Source organism: Rhinopithecus roxellana, chromosome 12 (genome assembly GCF_007565055.1).
Source record: "Rhinopithecus roxellana isolate Shanxi Qingling chromosome 12, ASM756505v1, whole genome shotgun sequence".
In the NCBI taxonomy this organism is placed as follows: domain Eukaryota; kingdom Metazoa; phylum Chordata; class Mammalia; order Primates; family Cercopithecidae; genus Rhinopithecus; species Rhinopithecus roxellana.
In genome coordinates, this window is record NC_044560.1 from 31,668,467 (window position 1) to 31,687,642 (window position 19,176).

Consider the following 19,176-nt stretch of genomic DNA (forward strand, 5'->3'; position numbering starts at 1 on the left):
TCTAAATCATCTGTAATTTCACTTTCTATTTGCTCTTTAAGAACGGTTTATATGTAGTACTAAATTTCCAAGAGGTAAGAATCCATATGGCTATCTGCTAGTTTCTGAGTTATAACTGGTGAAAAATGAATTATATGACACTTGGCTTTAGAAATTTGTTAGAGAGAAATCATTTCTGAATGTCTTTTAAAAAACTGCTGAACACTCAACAACCCCACTTTCACTAAAGTCACAAGGCTTTCTTTTATCGTTTTTTTTTTGATGTACCATGTGAAATTAATACTCATCCAAAGCTTTCTTCATTGTATTTTACAGATTTTTTTTCAGAATTAACATTCTGCTGTTCAATAAGACATAAATAGAGATGATGTATTTGTCTATCATCATTGTCTTAAAGTCCTCCTCTCATAAAATGGCTTAATACCAATACAAATAACAGTCACTAAGTCATGTAAATCTCAAATCATTCAACCCTTACAATCTAATGAATAAGATTAAACAGACATAGATTTAAGATACTTTCCAAAAAACATATAGAGGCAAGATGTATTGAAACAAGACATGCCAAATAAATTGTATGACATAGTTCAAGGCTTTTCCTGATTAATTAATTACATGATTTTTCTGGAAATACAACAGAATTTTGCTAATGATGAAAGATTTCCAAAATGAATTATATATAAATTCTTGTGGGTTTTTTGTTTTCTTGAGATAGGGTCTTTCTCTGTCACCCAGGCTGGAGTGCAGTGACGTGATCTTGGCTCACTGCAACCTCCACTCCCAGGTTCAAGCAATTCTCATGCCTCAGCCTCCCGAGTAGCTGGGACTACAGGCGTGTGCCACCATGCCCAGCTAATTTTTGTATTTTTAGTAGAGGTGGGGTTTCACAATGTTGGTCAGGCTGGTCTCGAACTCCTGACCTCAGGTGATCCACCAACCTCCGCTTTCCCAAAGTGCTAGGATTACAGGCGTGAGCCACCTTGCCTGGCCGAATTATATATAAATTTTTTTTTTTTTTTTTTTTTTTTTTTTTTGAGACGGAGTCTCGCTCTGTCGCCCGGGCTGGAGTGCAGTGGCCGGATCTCAGCTCACTGCAAGCTCCGCCTCCCGGGTTCACACCATTCTCCTGCCTCAGCCTCCGGAGTAGCTGGGATTACAGGCGCCCGCCACCTCGCCCGGCTAGTTTTTTGTATTTTTTAGTAGAGACGGGGTTTCACCGTGTTAGCCAGGATGGCCTCGATCTCCTGACCTCGTGATCTGCCCGTCTCGGCCTCCCAAAGTGCTGGGATTACAGGCTTGAGCCACCGTGCCCGGCCTATATAAATTCTTTATGGAACATCTCTGATAAGAATGTTTTGAGAATGATTCAAAAAAATTCATGCTATTATCTCATAAAATTTTACCCTGATATTCTGCAATGATCAGTAATTTCCTTCCTATATTGATTGCATGATTAATTATCTGCTGCTGCTGCTGGATGTGTGCCCTGTTAAAATGCCTTCCAATATTACTTACATTTGTGGGATTCCTGAAGAGAAAAAAATAAATGACATCAATTAAGGAGTCAGGAATAAAGCCCTTCCTACACTTTTTTTTTTTTTTTTTTTTTTTTTGAGACAGAGTCTCGCTCTGTCGCTCAGGCTGGAGTGCAGTGCCCGGATCTCAGCTCACTGCAAGCTCCGCTTCCCGGGTTTATGCCATTCTCCTGCCTTAGCCTCCCGAGTAGCTGGGACTACAGGCGTCCGCCAACTCGCCCGGCTAGATTTTTGTATTTTTTAGTAGAGACGGGGTTTCACTGGGTTAGCCAGGATGGTCTTGATCTCCTGACCTCGTGATCCGCTCGTCTCAGCCTCCCAAAGTGCTGGGATTACAGGCTTGAGCCACCGCGCCCAGCCTCCTACACTTTTATATAATATTTCACAAGAGTGAAATGAAGTGAGAGCTCGAAGAAAATGCTTTCTCAAAATCTTTAAATTCATAGGATTTCTCAAAAGTGTAAATATTCTGGTGTTGAGCAAAGTTTGACTCATGACTAAAGGAGTTCCCATAGTCTGTCCATTCACAGAGATTTCCACCATTATGAATTTTTTGTTCAGTAAAATATGAATGGTGACTAAAGATGTGGCTACTTTTCTTGTATCCGTAAGGTTCTGCATCAGTATGAATTCTCTTATGTCGTGTAAGCTGTGAACCCCAGATAAAAGATTTCCCACATTCTTTACATACATAAGGTTCCTCACCAGTATGCATTCTCTGATGTCGAGTAAGTTGTGAACCCCAGAGAAAGGCTTTTCCACATTCTTCACATTCATATGGCCTCTTTCCAGTATGAATTTTCTGATGTCGATTAAGTTCTGAACCACGAAAAAAGGTCTTCCCACATTCCTTGCATTCATAGTTTCTCTCACCAGTATGAATTTTCTGATGTCGATTAAACTCTGAGCCATGAAGAAAGGTCTTTCCACAATCCTTACATTCATAGGATTTCCTCTCATTATGAATTTTCTCATGCTGAGCAAGATATGAAGGCCAAGTAAAAGTCTTCCCACATTGCTTACATTCATAAAGTTTCCTGCCAGTATGAATCCGCTGATGTCGAGCAAGGTGTGAGCTCCAAATATAGGCTTTCCCACATTTCTCACATTCATAAGGTTTCCTACCAATGTGAACATTCTGATGTTGAGCAAGATTTGAACCACGAATAAAGGCTTTTCCACATTCCTTGCACTCATGAGATTTCTCTCCTGTATGAATTCTCTGATGCTGAGTTAGGTGTGATCCACGAGTAAAAGCTTTCCCACACTCCTTACATTCATAAGGTTTCTCACCAGTGTGAATTCTCTGATGTTTAATAAGATGTGACCGCTGACTAAAGGCCTTTCTACATTCATTACATTCATAGGGTTTTTCACCAGTATGAATTCTCTGATGTCGAGTAAGATCTGAGCCACAACTAAAGGCCTTCCCACATTCCTTACATTCATAAGATTTCTCACCAGTATGAATTCGCTTATGGACACTAAGTTGTGAATGAAATCTAAAGGCTTTCCCACATTCCTTACATTTAAAAGGTTTCTCACCAGTATGAATTCTCTTATGACCAGTAAGACTTGAACGTAAACTAAAAGACTTCCCACATTCTTTACATTCATATGTTTTCTTAACAGTGTGAACTGTCTGATGTCGAGTAACTTCTGAATCAGGAAGAAAGGTGTTCCCACATTCTTTATCTTCACAGAATTTCTCACTTGTGTGAATTAACTGATGTTGAGTATGATCTGAGCCAGAAATAAAGGCTTTCCCCAATTCTTTAAATTCATTCAGTTTGTCTCCTGTGTTAAGTCTCTGGTGTAGATTAAAGGCTATGTGCTGGTTAAAAGTGGGCCGTTTTTCACAGGTGAGTATCACCTGCTTGAAACATTCCTCTTGATTATCTTGTAGTGTTTGAAACTGAACGTTGCCTTCCCAATCACCTCTAAAACATAAACATTCAAGGCTGTGGTTTTTACAAATTTTCATTATTTCCAGTTGGGCTATTTCTCTCTCACAAATGCCATTTTTTGGTAATAACTTCTTGGTCTGACACCTGGACTGCATGTCTGAAAAAGAAGAAGGTAAAAACATCATACTGTTGTATGTACAAAAAGCAATAAAACTTCTAAAATAGATGTAGAAAATATTGAAATAAAGCATATGAGAAGTGAATGGCTTAAAAAATTCTCAAATATGAGCAATGTGAAAAAAAGGGCAAGAAATAAGTAGAAATTTAAAAGAAATAATGAAAGTTGAGTCAAGTGATGAGAAGTATAGTTTATTTTGATCATATTCATCTGAGGAGCTCAATAAAAAATGATTATCCAGGTATCACCTCAATAACAGAATAGTAAGTCATAAAATATCTACAAGTTTGCAAGTACTATGATGAATGTCTAATATAATTCAGAGCTTAAAAACAGGAATGCTGGGAAATGGCAGAGTATCAGTCCAATATGAGGGAAGCAATCTGATCCAGAGTTACCAAAGTACTAGGATCTCAATACCAGGGTATGCTGCATTTAGGTTAAAGGAGATAATTATGGGTGATAGTTCAGACAGAAAAATAGTTTGAAGGCCAGGTACAATGATTCACACCTGTAATCCCAGCACTTGGGAAGGCTGAGGCAGATTTCTTGAGCCCAGAAGTTCGAGACCAGCCTAGGCAACATGGCAAAACCCCATCTCTATAAAAAATTAGCCAAGAATGGTGGTGCATGCCTGTGGTCCTAGCTACCTGGAAGGCTGAGGTGGCAGAATCACCTGAGCCTGGGAGGTCAAGGTTGCAGGGAGCCATTATCACACAACTGCACTCGAGCATGGGTGACAGAGTGAAACCCTGTCTTAACAACAACAAAATAGTTTGAGAATTTTTTTCAAGGGGGAAGGAGTCAGGCAAAAGCTAAGAATAAGTAGGACTCTTCCGTGACTCATTTTTTTAAATACATATTTAGGATCAAATACTATTGTTACCAGTTTTTCTTGGGGGACAGAGCAAGTACTCTAGCAGTGACTCAGTGAATTGAAAGGCAGTTGAGTTACAAAGTATGAGCAGTAATGTACTGCAATGGAAAGAGGACAAACTTCAGTTTCAGACTCCAGTTCTGTTTAATAAAACTACTTTTTTTTTTTTTTTTTTTTCTGAGACGGAGTCTCGCTCTGTAGCCCAGGCTGGAGTGCAGTGGCCGGATCTCAGCTCATTGCAAGCTTCGCCTCCCAGGTTTACGCCATTCTCCTGCCTCAGCCTCCTGTGTAGCTGGGACTACAGGCGCCCGCCACCTCGCCCGGCTAGTTTTTTTGTATCTTTTTAGTAGAGATGGGGTTTCATGTGTTAGCCAAGATGGTCTCGATCTCCTGACCTCGTGATCCGCCCGTCTCGGCCTCCCAAAGTGCTGGGATTACAGGCTTGAGCCACCACGCCCGGCCTAAAACTACTTTTTAGGTGATTGGAAAATTACTGAGCTTGACTGAGCTCTTAATTTTTCATATTATAAAAAGGAATAAAACACCACTTTGCAGAGGTTTGTTGCAAGGATTGGGAATAATATGCTATTTCTATTAAGTGCCTGACACAGGATAAGTGTTGAATAATCAGTAGATGATGATGATTATTAGAGAGGAAAAGCTGGGGAATATGGGGAACTAGACAAGTCAGAGTTTGTCTTTTTTTTTTTTTTTTTTTTGAGATGGAGCCTCACTCTGTCACCCAGGTTGGAGTGCAGTGGCGCAATCTCAGCTCACTGCAACCTCCGTCTCCTGGGTTCAAGTGATTCTCCTGCCTCAGCCTCCCAAGTAGCTGGGATTACAGGTGCCCACCACCATGCCCAGCTAATTTTTGTATTTTTAGTAGGGATGGGGTTTCGCCATGTTGTCCAGGCTGGTTTTAGAACTCCTGATTTCAGGTGATTCACCCACCTCGACCTTCTAAAATTCTGTGATTACAGGCATGAGCCACCACGCCTGGCCGGGCTTGTCTTGTATGACACTGTGTTCTTCTGGTTGTACTTCATGGGCCCTAACTTTTCTTCTGCCACTTCTTCCTCACTATGACCAGAAACTCTTATCACCTGTTACTCTAATTTTCAGCTAAGCAGTCTATTAGGTCTTCTCTTAATGTTCCCTGTATGCAGAAATGTATGGCCATGCTCCAGTCACAGAAGAGAACAAAAAGTTTCTTAAGAGATAATATATTCTTTGTTAATTCTTTTAAACCTAAAATGAGCAAATCCATAAATGTTGGTTGAAACAATGAACTAATAAGAATGAACTAACAAATGTAGGCAATGTACAATCAAGGAGAAGCTAGGAAAAATGAGAAAAATTCAAAAGGGATGGGTAAAATAAAAACATGAGGTCAAAAATGTTTGGTTTGGTTTTGTTTTTTGACAGAATGAAGAATTTTATGAAAATCTAAATTTCAAAAAAGGGAGATGGGAAGGAACTTGATCCAAATCATAGATAAAATAAGCGCCACTGGAGAAAAGAATGGCACCTACCTTGTTGTTACATGAGTAAAAAATGAGAGCACAAAAATACACCAGTGTTTGGAGTGAAGAGAAAGTTCTTTTGGAAAAGGTTTTGTCTCTATCTAGGCCTCAGACCTTTTTTTTTTTTTTTTTGAGATGGAGTCTCACTGTACTACAGCTCAGGCTAGAGTGCAGTCATGTAATCTCGGCTCACTGTGACCTCTGTCCCCAGGTTCAAGCAATTCTCCTGCTTCAGCCTCCTGAGTAGCTGGGACTACAGGTGTGTGTCAGCACACCGGCTAGTTTCTGTATTTTTAGTAGAGATGGGGTTTCACCGTGTCGGCCAAGCTGGTCTCGAACTCCTGATCTCAGGTAGTCTGCCTGTCTCAGCCTCCCAAAGTGCTGCAATTACAGGAGTGAGCCACGGCACCCAGCCAGTTTTTGTTTTTGTTTTTATCCCGAGATGGAGTCTCACTCTGTTGACCGAACTGGAGTGCAGTGGCATGATCTCAGCTCACTGCAACCTCTGCCTCCCTGGTTCAACAATTCTCCTGCCTCAGCCTCCCGAGTAGTTGGGACTACAGGCACTCATCGCCATGCCTGGCTAATTTTTTGTATTGATTTATTTATTTTTTAGTAGAAATGGGGTTTCACCATGTTGCCCAGGCTGGTCTTAAACTCCTGAGCTCAGGCAACCCACCAAAGTGCTAGGATTACAGGCGTGAGCCACCACACTTGGCCCATTTTTTGGTCTTAAGGGGATATTCCAGACCAGTAGTTTAGAGGTGTTGCTGCCTCACTGTGCAGCTGAGCTGTTATCCACAACAATGGCCTCCTTGTGCCTGTTCAGCCCTCACTCACCTGGGCAAGGTCCTCTTGTCTCATCCTTCAAAATCTTCCAGGGCTCTTTCCCTTTCTCTAATAAAGAGAACACTTCTGGCTGATAAATGCAAAGACCTGCCCAGAAGATAAGAAACAGCAAAGAACCACATTGTAAAGATTCTAAAATTTGAAACTACTTCTTTGGTTACTAAGGAAGAGAAACAATTACAGGCAGGGCAAAAATAAGTTATAAAGGATGGGAAAGATGGAGGTGCCCACTGATGACAACTATTGCCAGATTTACAAAGCACAAACCATTTTCCAAAAAACAAAAGTCAGAAGTTACCCTGGACATTTAAAAGACAATAAAAAAAAATCACAATACGGAAAGCAGGAATTTCTAAGGAAAATGCCGAATCTTACCCAGTGAGACCATGTTGCTGTAGTTCTCCAACATCACATCTCTATATAAATCCCTCTGTTCCAGGTCCAGGCACTCCCACTCCTCCTGACAGAAATCTACAGCCACATCCCTGAACATCATCAGCTGTTAAAAGAACAAGTCCAGGTATTAATGGTGAACTTTTAAAAAATAATAACCCCTTTTTTTATTATTTTATTAAAAATAATAACCCCTTAAAAAATAATAAGCCCCTTACAGGCTCACGCCTGTAATCCTAGCACTTTGGTGGGTTGCCTGAGCTCAGGAGTTTAAGACCAGCCTGGGCAACATGGTGAAACCCCATTTCTACTAATGAAAGGGGAAAGGCTGGAAAGGGGCACTGCAGGGAGTGGGGCATATACTGGGCAAAAAACTGGAGTTGGCTGCCTGTGGTTTCAGGCGAAATGACATGGGAATAAGCGTGACTAAAGCTGAGTGTCTACATGCTCCTTTTTTTTTTTGTTCTGTTTTGAGACAGAGTCTTGCTCTGTCACCTAGACTGGAGTGCAGTGGTGCAATCTCGACTCACTGCAACCTCTGCCTCCCAGGTTCAAGTGATTCTTGTGCCCCAGCCACCCTAACAGCTGGGATTGCATGTGCGCACCACCGCGCCTGGCTAATTTTTTGTATTTTTAGTAGAGATAGGGTTTCTCAATGTTGGCCAGGCTGGTCTTGAACTCCTGACCTCAAATGATCCACCCACCTCGGCTCCCAAAGTCCTAATGAGCCACCGCACCTGGCCTACATGCTCGTAAAAACTCCTGTTGCTCAGTCACTACATCTTTATGATCTTCAAATCACAAATACCAAAACATCAGAATGGCAGCCCAGAATAACAGACATCATATGAGTTTTTTGTTGATACCACTGAGAGGCTACACCAGCCTGGAAGAACCCCAGATTTATTATGTGAGAAAAGTAGGGGGTTTTGTTGGTTGTAAGGAGTCTCTACTGTGCACAGACTTGTGCATACAGTCTTTGGCCCAGGTAACTGTCCTTTGCTTAAGCTACTACTTTTAGTTGAATTTTCTGTTAGTTTAAATTGAGAGAATTCTCAAGAGATGCACTCCCTGACTGAATATTATTTTCTGTGGACAATGTGTAGAATCTCCAGGCTCTTTGCTAAGCAGCTGACACTCAGCAAATTCAGTGTCATAAGAGATTACTGTGAAAGTCATCAAATGAGTTTTTTGTCAACACCACTGAGAGGCTATACCAGCCTGGAATAACTAACCCTGGACTGTTAATTATATTAACCTCTCATTAATTTCCTGGAAAATTCCAGATCTCTTTGAACTCAACCTCCCATCGTATCTGCTAAGGAAAGCATCACAAAGGGCCACATACCTAAATGAATACCAACCAACACCAACTCCCATCCTGATTAAATAAAACATCCCATTCTACAGAGTAAATAAAAGCCTTTATGTAGTATGTCCCCTTTAATTGTTCCATCCCATCTTGTTAAGCTATGGGTTTGAAATGAAAAGTCTTTACTGTTCCCCTTAAGGAAATGTATTTCTCTTCTTCAGTGCTCTGCCAGATTAGGACACAGGAGATACTGAAAGCCCTGGTGGATAGATTTGGTCATACTGGTTGGAGAAAAGAGGTATCTAGGGAAAGCATTGGACTGTTTCACAGTCATTACTTACAACGCTCAATAGTGATTCAAGTAAGCAATTAAGGATAAGCAATAAAAATATTCACATGATTTGACATAAATGGGTTATATTTTTGGAGAGAGGCAATTCCAACTCACATGGACCATGACTTCACATTCCAAGTCTACCAGTCCTTCTCTGGATTCTTCTCTTGGTGAGGCAGTGTGCTGAGAAAGCAGAGCTAGAAAGAAAAAATCACAAGGTTAGGCCTTTCTCAGAGCTCTCAAATGGACAAACAGGAATGCCATTTTCTTCCTTGGAGGTAGGTCAGAAGGAACCTGAAGAAATCCTGGCCCTATCCAAAACCAGAGAGAGTCAACAAAAGCAGGATGAAGTTTCAGTCTAATCACTTATGCCAAAATCATGACATGCGATCAGGATACTACTAGATGTCAATTCTGGCTTGCCCTAAATTCATATATACATACATTAACATTTATCCTCAAGCCACCTATGAATGTCAGTTACTTGTCTCATTTAAAAGATCAGGACATGGGTCACTTGCTCAAATTCACTATTAGGAAATATCATAGGTTTGCTGAATGCAAAGCTCGTTCGCTTTGAATATCTCTGGATTTCAGGATTTTTTATTTTATTGAGTGAAGGATGAGCTGGGCCTTTCCGTTATCGGAGCAGCCCATGATCTCTGCCTCCTGTGTTTTTATTGACACTGAGCGGCAGGGTGACTTTTTCATGAAAGGAACGCAAGATGGAAGGAAGGCTAGGTTAGGCGAGTAGTCAGTTTTGTGAAGCAAGTACTTTTATATTAAAAAAATATATTGAAGCCTCTCTGAGTCTAGCTTTGCGCTTAGCAAAAGGGAATCAGATAAATAAGTTGCAGGACTATCAAGGAATTCACAGTCAGAAAAGTAAAGAGGCAATTACGATACTGTAGGAAATAAAGGGAATCGTAGTTATGATAGGAGCCAACTAGTTCTAAGGAGCTCAAACCAAAACTAGTTTTTAAGAGAAAGTTTCCTATAGGAGATGGTACTTGCTGACTCTTGAGGGGCTGTTCTATGTGGGAAATGCGCGAGGGGAGAAGAAAAGATACACACACAATACCTTTAAGAGTAAACAACCTTTATCCCACGTAAATGGCAATGCAGATATAATAAGCAAATTGCAATGGGAAGGGGAGAAGGGAAAATATATATACTTACATACATATATATACACACATACATATACATATACATATATATATACACACACACTCACCAAACTATGAAGGATTAACCACCAGACTGGTAAGCAACAGCCTGGGCTCCAGGGTCACACACTACACTCACCAGACTATGGAGGATTCATCACCAGACTGGGAAGCAACAGTCTGGGCTTCGGGCCACCCCTCCGTGCAGACAAGGAGAGGTCTCATGAAGCTTTGGCACAGTCTGGGACCTTAGCTCTTTTTGTAACAAGTTGTTTGGCATGAGGCCCAGTCACAAGGGCCCTGATTCATGACTGGGCTCAAGGAACACAAAAAGGTCAACTCGTTTTTGTGATTGTCTATTGTTTTTCAATAACTAATGTATAGGAATAGATTGAAATAGAGATTTCTCCGAAACAGCGCTGGATGAGTGCCTCAAGGGGCTCACACAACCTGTCCTGGGACTTGGTGACCATTGTTTGTGTCCATGTTCAACTGAGTTCAAATTTAATATTTAACTTCTCCACAGGGGCTCATCAGAGAAGACAGGGCAAGGTGAGGGGGATATCCTAGCAGAGGAAACAACATGTGCCAGTCAAGCAAAGGTATCTTTGTGCATTCAAGGAACACAGAGTGAGCGGAAAGACCAGTGGCAGATGGGGATGTATAAAGCAGGGATCCTGTTATGAAAAGCTCTAAAAAAAATAGGCTATAGCATTTGGACCTTATTTCAGAATAAGAAAGCATTCTGCATTTTTAAAGTAAGGTTTAAAAATCTTTTTTTTTTTTTTTTGAGACGGAGTCTTGCTCTGTGGCCCAGGCTGGAGTGCAGTGGCCGGATCTCAGCTCACTGCAAGCTCCGCCTCCCGGGTTTACGCCATTCTCCTGCCTCAGCCTCCCGAGTAGCTGGGACTACAGGCGCCCGCCACCTCACCCGGCTAGTTTTTTGTTTTTGTATTTTTTAGTAGAGACGGGGTTTCACCGTGTTAGCCAGGATGGTCTTAATCTCCTGACCTCATGATCCGCCCGTCTCGGCCTCCCAAAGTGCTGGGATTACAGGCTTAAGCCACCGCGGCCGGCCTAAAAATGTTTCTAATTTAAAGATAAAACAAAGTTGGTGTGAGAGGGTAAAGACTTAATATACACAATCTGAGGAGTTTATAAAAATTCCATGTAAAGCATGTAGTATGAATTGGTCCTAGGAGACAGAGAGCTTCAGCGGCATAGAGAACTTTAAGAACTTTTCCAAGAGTGGAGGGCTGGAGAATAAATTGTGAACTAAAATATATTTTGTGTTTGAGAACATGAAGAACTTGAGAGTGACTATTACACAGTTTTAAGAAAAAAACTAGTTTTTTAAAATAATTAAAAAAATTTTTTTAGCTGGGCACAGTGGCTCACATCTGTAATCCCAGCACTTTGGGAGGCCAAGGCAGGTGGATCACCTGAGGTCGGCAGTTCGAGACCAGCCTGACCAACATGGAGAAACCTTGCTTACCTAAAAATATAAAATTAGTCGGGCATGGTGGTGCATGCCTGTAATCCCAGCTACTCAGGAGGCTGAGGCAGGAGAATCGCTTGAACCTGGGGGGCGGAGGTTGCAGTGAGCCGAGATCACGCCATTGCACTCCAGCCTGGGCAACAAAAGCGAAACCCCGTCTTGAAAAAAAGAAAAACAATATTTTTAGAGACAGCATCTCAAACTGTCAGTCATGCCGGAGTACAGTGGTGCAATCACAGTTTACTGTTGCTGCAAACTGCTAGGCTCAAGTGATCCTTCCACCTCAGCTTGCTGAATAGGGTGGGACTACAGGCATGCACCACTTTGTCTGGCTAATTTATTTTATTTTTGTCGAGACGAGGTCTAGCTATGTTGCCTAGGCTGGTCTCAAACTCCTGACCTCAAGAAATACTCTCCCACCTTGGCCTCCCAAAGTGCTGGAATTACAGGTGTAGGCCACCATGTCTAGCCAAGAACTAGTTCTAATCCTGATATTCCTCCTCCTGGAAACAATGTAGACAGAAACAAGAAAATCAAAGTAAATCCCAACCACCAGGAAATTAAGAAAATGAACAGACTCCAAATTATTTAGAAATGTGAAAAGAAAATGAAAGAACGGAATGTGTGTGGAAGGCACAGTGATGCTACAAAGCAAAACAAATAAGAAATACCCATTCTCATGGGGAGTAGACCATATCCTCAATGAAAGGGTCTGTGAGCAGGAATAATGTCAAAAGGACGTGGTAAAAGGAGGCCTGAAAATGTCAGAGGGATTCAACGTGACAAAACACATTGACTGTATTCATTTAAAAACAACAACAACAACAAAAAAAAGCTTTATTGAGATGTAATTCACACACCATACCATTAAGCCATTTACAGTCAACAATCAATGCTTCTTAGTATATTCACAAATACGTGCAACCACAAGTCAATGTTAGAATATTTTCATCACTTCAAAAAGAACCTCTATCCCCTTAGGCTATCACTCCCTGGCCTCCCCACCGCCACACTTGCCCCATACTTAGCCTTAAATGACGACTAATCTACTTTCTGTCTCTATAGATTTCCCTGTTCTGGACTTTCATATGAATGGAATAACATATGTGGACTTGCTACTGGCTTCTTTCATTTAGCATAAGGTTTTCAAGGTTTATCCAAATTGTAGCATGAATCAGTACTTCATTCCTTGCTATGTCTGAATACTATTTCTGTAGATGAATAGACCATATTTTGTTTACCCATTCTTCTATTAATGGAAATTTGGGTTGTTTCCAGCTTTTGACATTATTATTATTATTTCTGAGACGGAGTTTTGCTTTTGTTGCCCCGGCTGGAGTGCAGTGGTGCTATCTGGGCTCACCACAAGCTCCGCCTCCCGACAGTTACAACAATTATTTTTAAAATGCTGCTATGAACATTCATGTAAAAATTTTTGTTTGAGGCCGGGCGTGGTGGCTCATGCCTGTAATCCCAGCACTTTGGGAGGGCGGAGGTGGGTGGATCACGAGGTCAGGAGATTGAGACCATCCTGGCTAACACAGTGAAACCCCGTCTCTACTAAAAATGCAAAAATTAGCCGGGCGTGGTGGCTCATGCCTGTAATCCCAGCTACTCAGGAGGCTGAGGCAGGAGAATCACTTGAACCCAGGAGGCGGAGGTTGCAGTGAGCCAAGATCACACCATTGCACTCCAGCTTGGGCAACAAGAGTGAAACTCCGTCTCAAAAAAAAAAAAAAAGTTTTTGTTTGAATATCTATTTTGTAGTTTTCAGAGTATAAGTTTTATTTTCTATACAGAAGATCATGTCATCTGCAAATAGAGATGCTCTTACTTCTGTTCCAGTCTTTACTCCAGTGTCTTTTATTTCTTTTACTTCCCCAATTGCCAGTGCAATGGTAAACAGAAGTGAGGATCTTTGTCTGGTCCCTGATCTTAGAGGGAAAACATCCAGTCTTTTACCATTAAGTATGATGTTGGCTGTGGGTTTTTCCTAAATATCAGGGTGAGGAAATTCCTCTTTATTCCTAGTTTGTAGGGTGTGTGTGTTTTTAAAAATCATAAAAGGGTATTGGCTTTTGTCAAATGCCTTATCTCTGTTGAGATGATTGTGTGATTTTTGTTTTTTATTCTATTGATAAGATGCATCACATTAACTGAATTTTGATGGTAAGCCAACCTTGCATTCCTGGGATAAATCCCACTCAGTCATGTTATATAATTCGTTTTAGATGTTGGCCAGGCGCGGTGGCTCACGCCTGTAATCCCAGCACTTTGGGAGGCCGAGACGGGCGGATCACGAGGTCAGGAGATCGAGACCATCCTGGCTCACACTGTGAAACCTCGTCTCTACTAAAAATACAAAAAATTAGCCGGGTGCGGTGGCGGGCGCCTGTAGTCCGAGCTACACGGGAGGCTGAGGCAGGAGAATGGCGTGAACCCAGGGGGCGGAGCTTGCAGTGAGTGGAGATCGCGCCACTGCACTCCAGACTGGGCAACAGAGCGAGACTCTGTCTCCAAAAAAAAAAAAAAAAAGATGTTACTGGATTTGGTTTGCTAGTACTTTGTTGAGGATTTTTACACCCATATTCTATCTGGTAATACTGGCCTCATAAAATGAGCTGGGGGCTTGGCTGTATTCCTTAATTACAGCAGAAGACACTGGGTAAACTCAGAGCTGATAATAGGAGTCTTCCTGAACCAGTTGAGCTTCTGAATGGCAAAGAAGGCCTGGCTATTCAAAGGGAGCCAAATTTTTAAAAAATTGTCTTCTTCTGGGGTAACAGAGGAAGAAACTCTTGAGCAAAAAAACCTTAAAAACTACCCTTGCCCCATTCACCTTTTTCACAGGAAAATACCAGTGACAGCTATTCCAGAAAAATCTATTACATCCTGTCCAAAATATAAATTAGATATAACGTGCCTAAGATACTAGGCTGAGGTGGGCAGATCACGAGGTCAGATTGAGACCATCCTGGCTAACACAGGGAAACCCTGTCCTTACTAAAAATACAAAAAATTAGCCAGGTGTGGTGGCATGTGCCTGTAGTCCCAGCTACTCGGGAGGCTGAGGCAGGAGAATCACTTGAACCCAGGAGGCAGAGGTTGCAGTGAGCCAAGATTGCGCCACTGCACTCCAACCTGGCGACAGAGCAAGACTCCGTCTCAAATAAATAAATAAATAAATAAATAAATAAATAAATAAATACCCCACAAAACCCAAAGTTTTAAAAGTGTGTCAAAATTCCCCATGTACAAAAAAACTCACTAAAAAAATCAGAGAAGATGAAAATTACACCCAACATTGCAGTCTGATTTTAAAAAAAGTATGATGTAATTGCAGCTCTAAAACAAGACCACAAGCAAAAATATGTGATCTCAGGAAAGAGGAGAAAGTAATAGATAGACCATAGATGGGAGTTAGTAGAATTTAAGACTGAAAGAGAAAATAGGCTAAATCACATCAGAAATGAAGAATAAACTAGCTAGGTGCAGCGGCATGTGCCTGTAGTCCCAGCTACTTGGGAGACTGAGTCTGGAGGATTGCTTGAGTCCAGGAGTTCAAGGTTGAGGCCAGCCTGGGCAACACAGTGAGATCCCATCTCTAATCAGTAAATAAATCAACTACAAGGTGCATAAGATCTGACAAATGCCACAGAAAGTATAGTATGGAACAAAGAATACAGAAATTAATGAACAGAACAAAATTTAACAAAGAAAGGGATGAAAATCATTTGAAGAAGAAATGAAAAGAGAGATCCAATATGCAAAACTTAGAGCACCTAAAGATGAAATCCAAATTAAGAGGATATATCTAAAACTATGGTTTTAGCTCTATATCATATATATATATATATATATATATATATATATATATATATATATAAACTACAGTTTTAATGCTCAAGATGAATTTCATAAAATGAAGTGTAAATATAAATCGTAAAAAGTGAAACCATATTACAGGTGAAAATGACCCAAAATACTACCAAAACATTACCTAATAAAATTATTTGACTAAAACTCATGGGAAATCAAGATAAAAATATCAAGTCACCTATAAGAAAAAGGAAATTCAGTTGTCATCAGACTTCTCCAGTGCTAAATTCAGTACCCCAAACAGTGGAGTAAATCTTCCAATATACTTGTGAAAAAAACGAGGGAGTCAAAACATTTTTATATCCAGCCAAGCTGTCATTCGAGTACAATGGATATAAGGAATTTCATGATGCAACTTAGGAAATACTGTTGATATGCGCTCTTTGAGAAGAAACTACTAGAAGACATATTCCAGCCACAAAAGAGACAATAGTGAAAGTTTCAGCAACAGAATAGTAGTGATGCTGAACATATTTAAATGCAAATCTAAATAAAATAGTAAGAGTGGAATTATGGTAGCCAGCATCCTGGATGGCCCCAAAGGTACCCAGTATGTGGTATTCACAACACTGTGTATCTGCCTCCTATATTGAATAGGATTAACTTGTATACCAATAAGGCACTGTGGAAATGATAGAGTATGAGATAGATCACAGAAGACACTGTGGCTTCCACCTTATGCTCTGGAGAAAGCCAGTTGACATGTCATAGGGACACTTAAGAAGCCCCATGGAGAGGTCTAGATGGTGAGAAACTGAGGTCTATTGCCAATAGCCACATGAGAGCCATGTTGGAAGGTGATCCTCTAGTCCCAGTTGATAGCAGCCCTGGCCAAGAGTGTGACTGCAACCTCAAGAGACCCCGAGCCAGAACTTCCCAGCTAAGCCACTCCTGAAATCCTGATCCACAAAAAATGGTGTTAAGATAATAAATAATTATTGCTATTTTAGGGTAATATGTTTTACAGCAATAGATAACTAACATAGAAATGAAGATTAGAGAATAGAAAATAGACTAGCTGTAGCTCACTGATTGCCTCATTTGTGATAACTGAGAGATAAAGGGTGTCATTTCAAGCTGAAAATCAAGGGGAAGAAATTTAGAAATGTTTAAGAGTATAGCCAGGGCAGGAGGATTGCTTGAGGCCAGGAGTTTGAGGTCAGACTAAGCAGAAGAATGAGACCTTGTCTAAAAAAAAGAAAAGAAAAGAAAACAAACAAACAAAAAAAATGTGAATATAAATGTAAGTCAAACAGGGCAAAATGTCAACTAAATTTCAGCATAGAAGCAAAAAGTAGGAAATTTAAATTTAAAATGACAGCACTTAGGAAAAATTCAAATTCCTATAACTAAATCTAACAATATATGTAATGTACAATGTATTTTTGTTTGTTTGTTTTTGAGACAGAGGCTCGCTCTGTCACCCAGGATGGAGTACAGTGACACAGTCTCGGCTCACTGCAACTTCCGCCTCCTGGGTTCAAGTAATTCTCCTGTCTCAGACTCCCGAGTAGCTGGGACTACAGGTGCCAGCCACCATGCCCAGCTAATCTTTGTATTTTTATAGAGACGGGATTTCACCATATTGTTCAGGCTGGTCTCGAACTCCTGACCTCAGGTGATCCACCTGCCTCAGCCTCCCAAAGTGCTGGGATTACAGGTGTGAGCCACTGTGCCTGGCCTGTACAATGTCTTTATATTAATTACTACAAATAAAGAAGACCTAAACAAATGAAATAATTTATCACATTCATGGGATGAAAGGCTGATAATTTTCAAGGTGTCAGTTTCCCCCAATATAGTGGTATAGGAAGCTTAAAAGTAAAAGGATAGCAACAGATATACCATGCAAATCATAATCAAAATAATGCTCAGGTGGCTCTAATATCAGATACGGTAGATTTCAGAGCAAATAGCATGGAAGAAAGGATGGTCTTTCAATATACAGGGTGCCAGGTCAACTGAATTTATATGAGGAAAACAAATAATGATTTCCCCTCACGACATACACAAAAATCAATTCCAGGTTTATATACCTACATGTGATAGATAAATATAGATGAAAATACAGAATATCTTCATACCTTGGGGATAAGCAAAGATTTGAATAAGATAAAGAGAGTACAAACCATAAGAGAAAAATGATAATGATCAGACATTTTAAAAAGCAATTTCTGTTCATCAGAAAAGAGTGAGTGGGCTGGTCACGGTGGCTCATGCCTGTAATCCCAGCACTTTGGAAGGCTGAGGTGGGCGGATCACCTGAGGTCAGGAGTTCGAGACCAGCCTGACCAACATGGAGAAACCCTGTCTCTACTAAAAATACAAAATTAGCCAGACGTGGTGGCACATACCTGTAATCCCAGCTACTCAGGAGGCTGAGGCAGGAGAATCACTTGAACCCAGGAGGTGGAGGTTGTGGTGAGCCAAGATCACACCATTGCACTCCAGCCTGGGCAACAAGAGTGAAACTCCATCTCAAAAAAAAAAAAAAAAAAAAAAAAAGGGAAGACAGTGAGTGAAAATGCAAACCTTGGGCTAGGAGATGATATATACAATACACAAAGCTGACAAGGGACTCACATTCAGATTATACAAAGAACTCTGAAGGATTAACAATGAAAGACAAATTCCCCAACAGCTAGGCTAAGAACTTGAACTGGCACTTCCCAAAGGAAGATACCCAAATGGACAATGCACATGAAAACAAAGGCACTCAACTTCCTTAGTCATCAGATAGGAAAACCACAATGCAATACCACTACATATCCACCATATTGGCAAACATTTTACAGTCTGACAATGCCATGTGTTAAGAAGATGGATCAATTGGAATTTGCATAAACTGTTGATGGGAACTTTTAACTGGTGCAGCCATTTGGGAAAACTGACAGTATCTGCTTAAGGAGATTCACATACTCTTACTAATTCCTCTCCTTGAAATAACCCAATAGAAATGCATACATGTAAACACAAAATGACAAGTGCAAGAATGCTCTCATCGTGATTATTCATGAGAATAATGTCTTGTCTGTATATATGATAAACTTCAATAAAAAGCCTAGTTAGGAAGAAATACAGCATATTACAAGGCAAATACAAACCAAAAAATAAGCAGAGGCCATGATCTTGAGCATGCTAAAGGCTGCAATTCATAATAAGCATATAACGATCATTAATACCTGTATATCAACAAGACAACAACAACTTTCAAAGCAAAAGTTACAGGTTATATAAGAAATAAAATTTCGGCTGGGTGCGGTGGCTCATGTCTGTAATTCCACCACTTTGGGAGGCCAAGGTGGGCAGATCACAAGGTCAGGAGTTCGAGACCAGGTTGGCCAATATGGTGAAACCACCTCTCTACTAAAAATACAAAAAAAATTAGCCGGGCATGGTGGCACATGCCTGTAGTCCCAGCTACTCAGGAGGCTGAGGCAGGAGAATTGCTTGAACCCAGAGGTTGTGGTGAGCCGAGATCACACCACTGCACTCCAGCCTGGGCAACAGAGGGAGACTCTGTCTCAAAAAAATAAATAAGGGCCGGGCGCGGTGGCTCAAGCCTGCAATCCCAGCATTTTGGGAGGCTGAGACGGGCAGATCACAAGGTCAGGAGATCAAGACCATCCTGGCTAAACATGGTGAAACCCTGTCTCTACTAAAAAATACAAAAATACAAAAAACTAGCCGGGCAAGGTGGTGGGCATCTGTAGTCCCAGCTA

General features: G+C 40.9%; 1 protein-coding gene across 5 annotated transcripts in view; it reads right to left on the reverse strand.

Moving 5' to 3' along the window:
- Positions 1 to 1,826: 1,826 nt before the first annotated feature.
- Positions 1,827 to 19,176, reverse strand: part of ZNF790 (zinc finger protein 790) — a 29,092-nt gene continuing 11,742 nt past the window's right edge. For 3 of the 5 annotated variants that reach the window (XM_030942988.1, XM_030942986.1, XM_030942987.1), the window contains exons 2-5: positions 9,023 to 9,105; positions 7,245 to 7,368; positions 6,861 to 6,956; positions 1,918 to 3,599 (exon numbers count right to left, since the gene is read on the reverse strand). In XM_030942988.1, the coding sequence (XP_030798848.1) occupies positions 1,918 to 3,599; positions 6,861 to 6,956; positions 7,245 to 7,368; positions 9,023 to 9,031 (1,911 nt within the window). In that variant the 5' untranslated portion in view covers positions 9,032 to 9,105. Of the gene's footprint in view, positions 3,600 to 6,860; positions 6,957 to 7,244; positions 7,369 to 9,022; positions 9,106 to 19,176 lie in introns of all 5 variants that reach the window. The other 2 variants (XM_010385671.2, XM_030942989.1) reach the window with 2 other exon arrangements.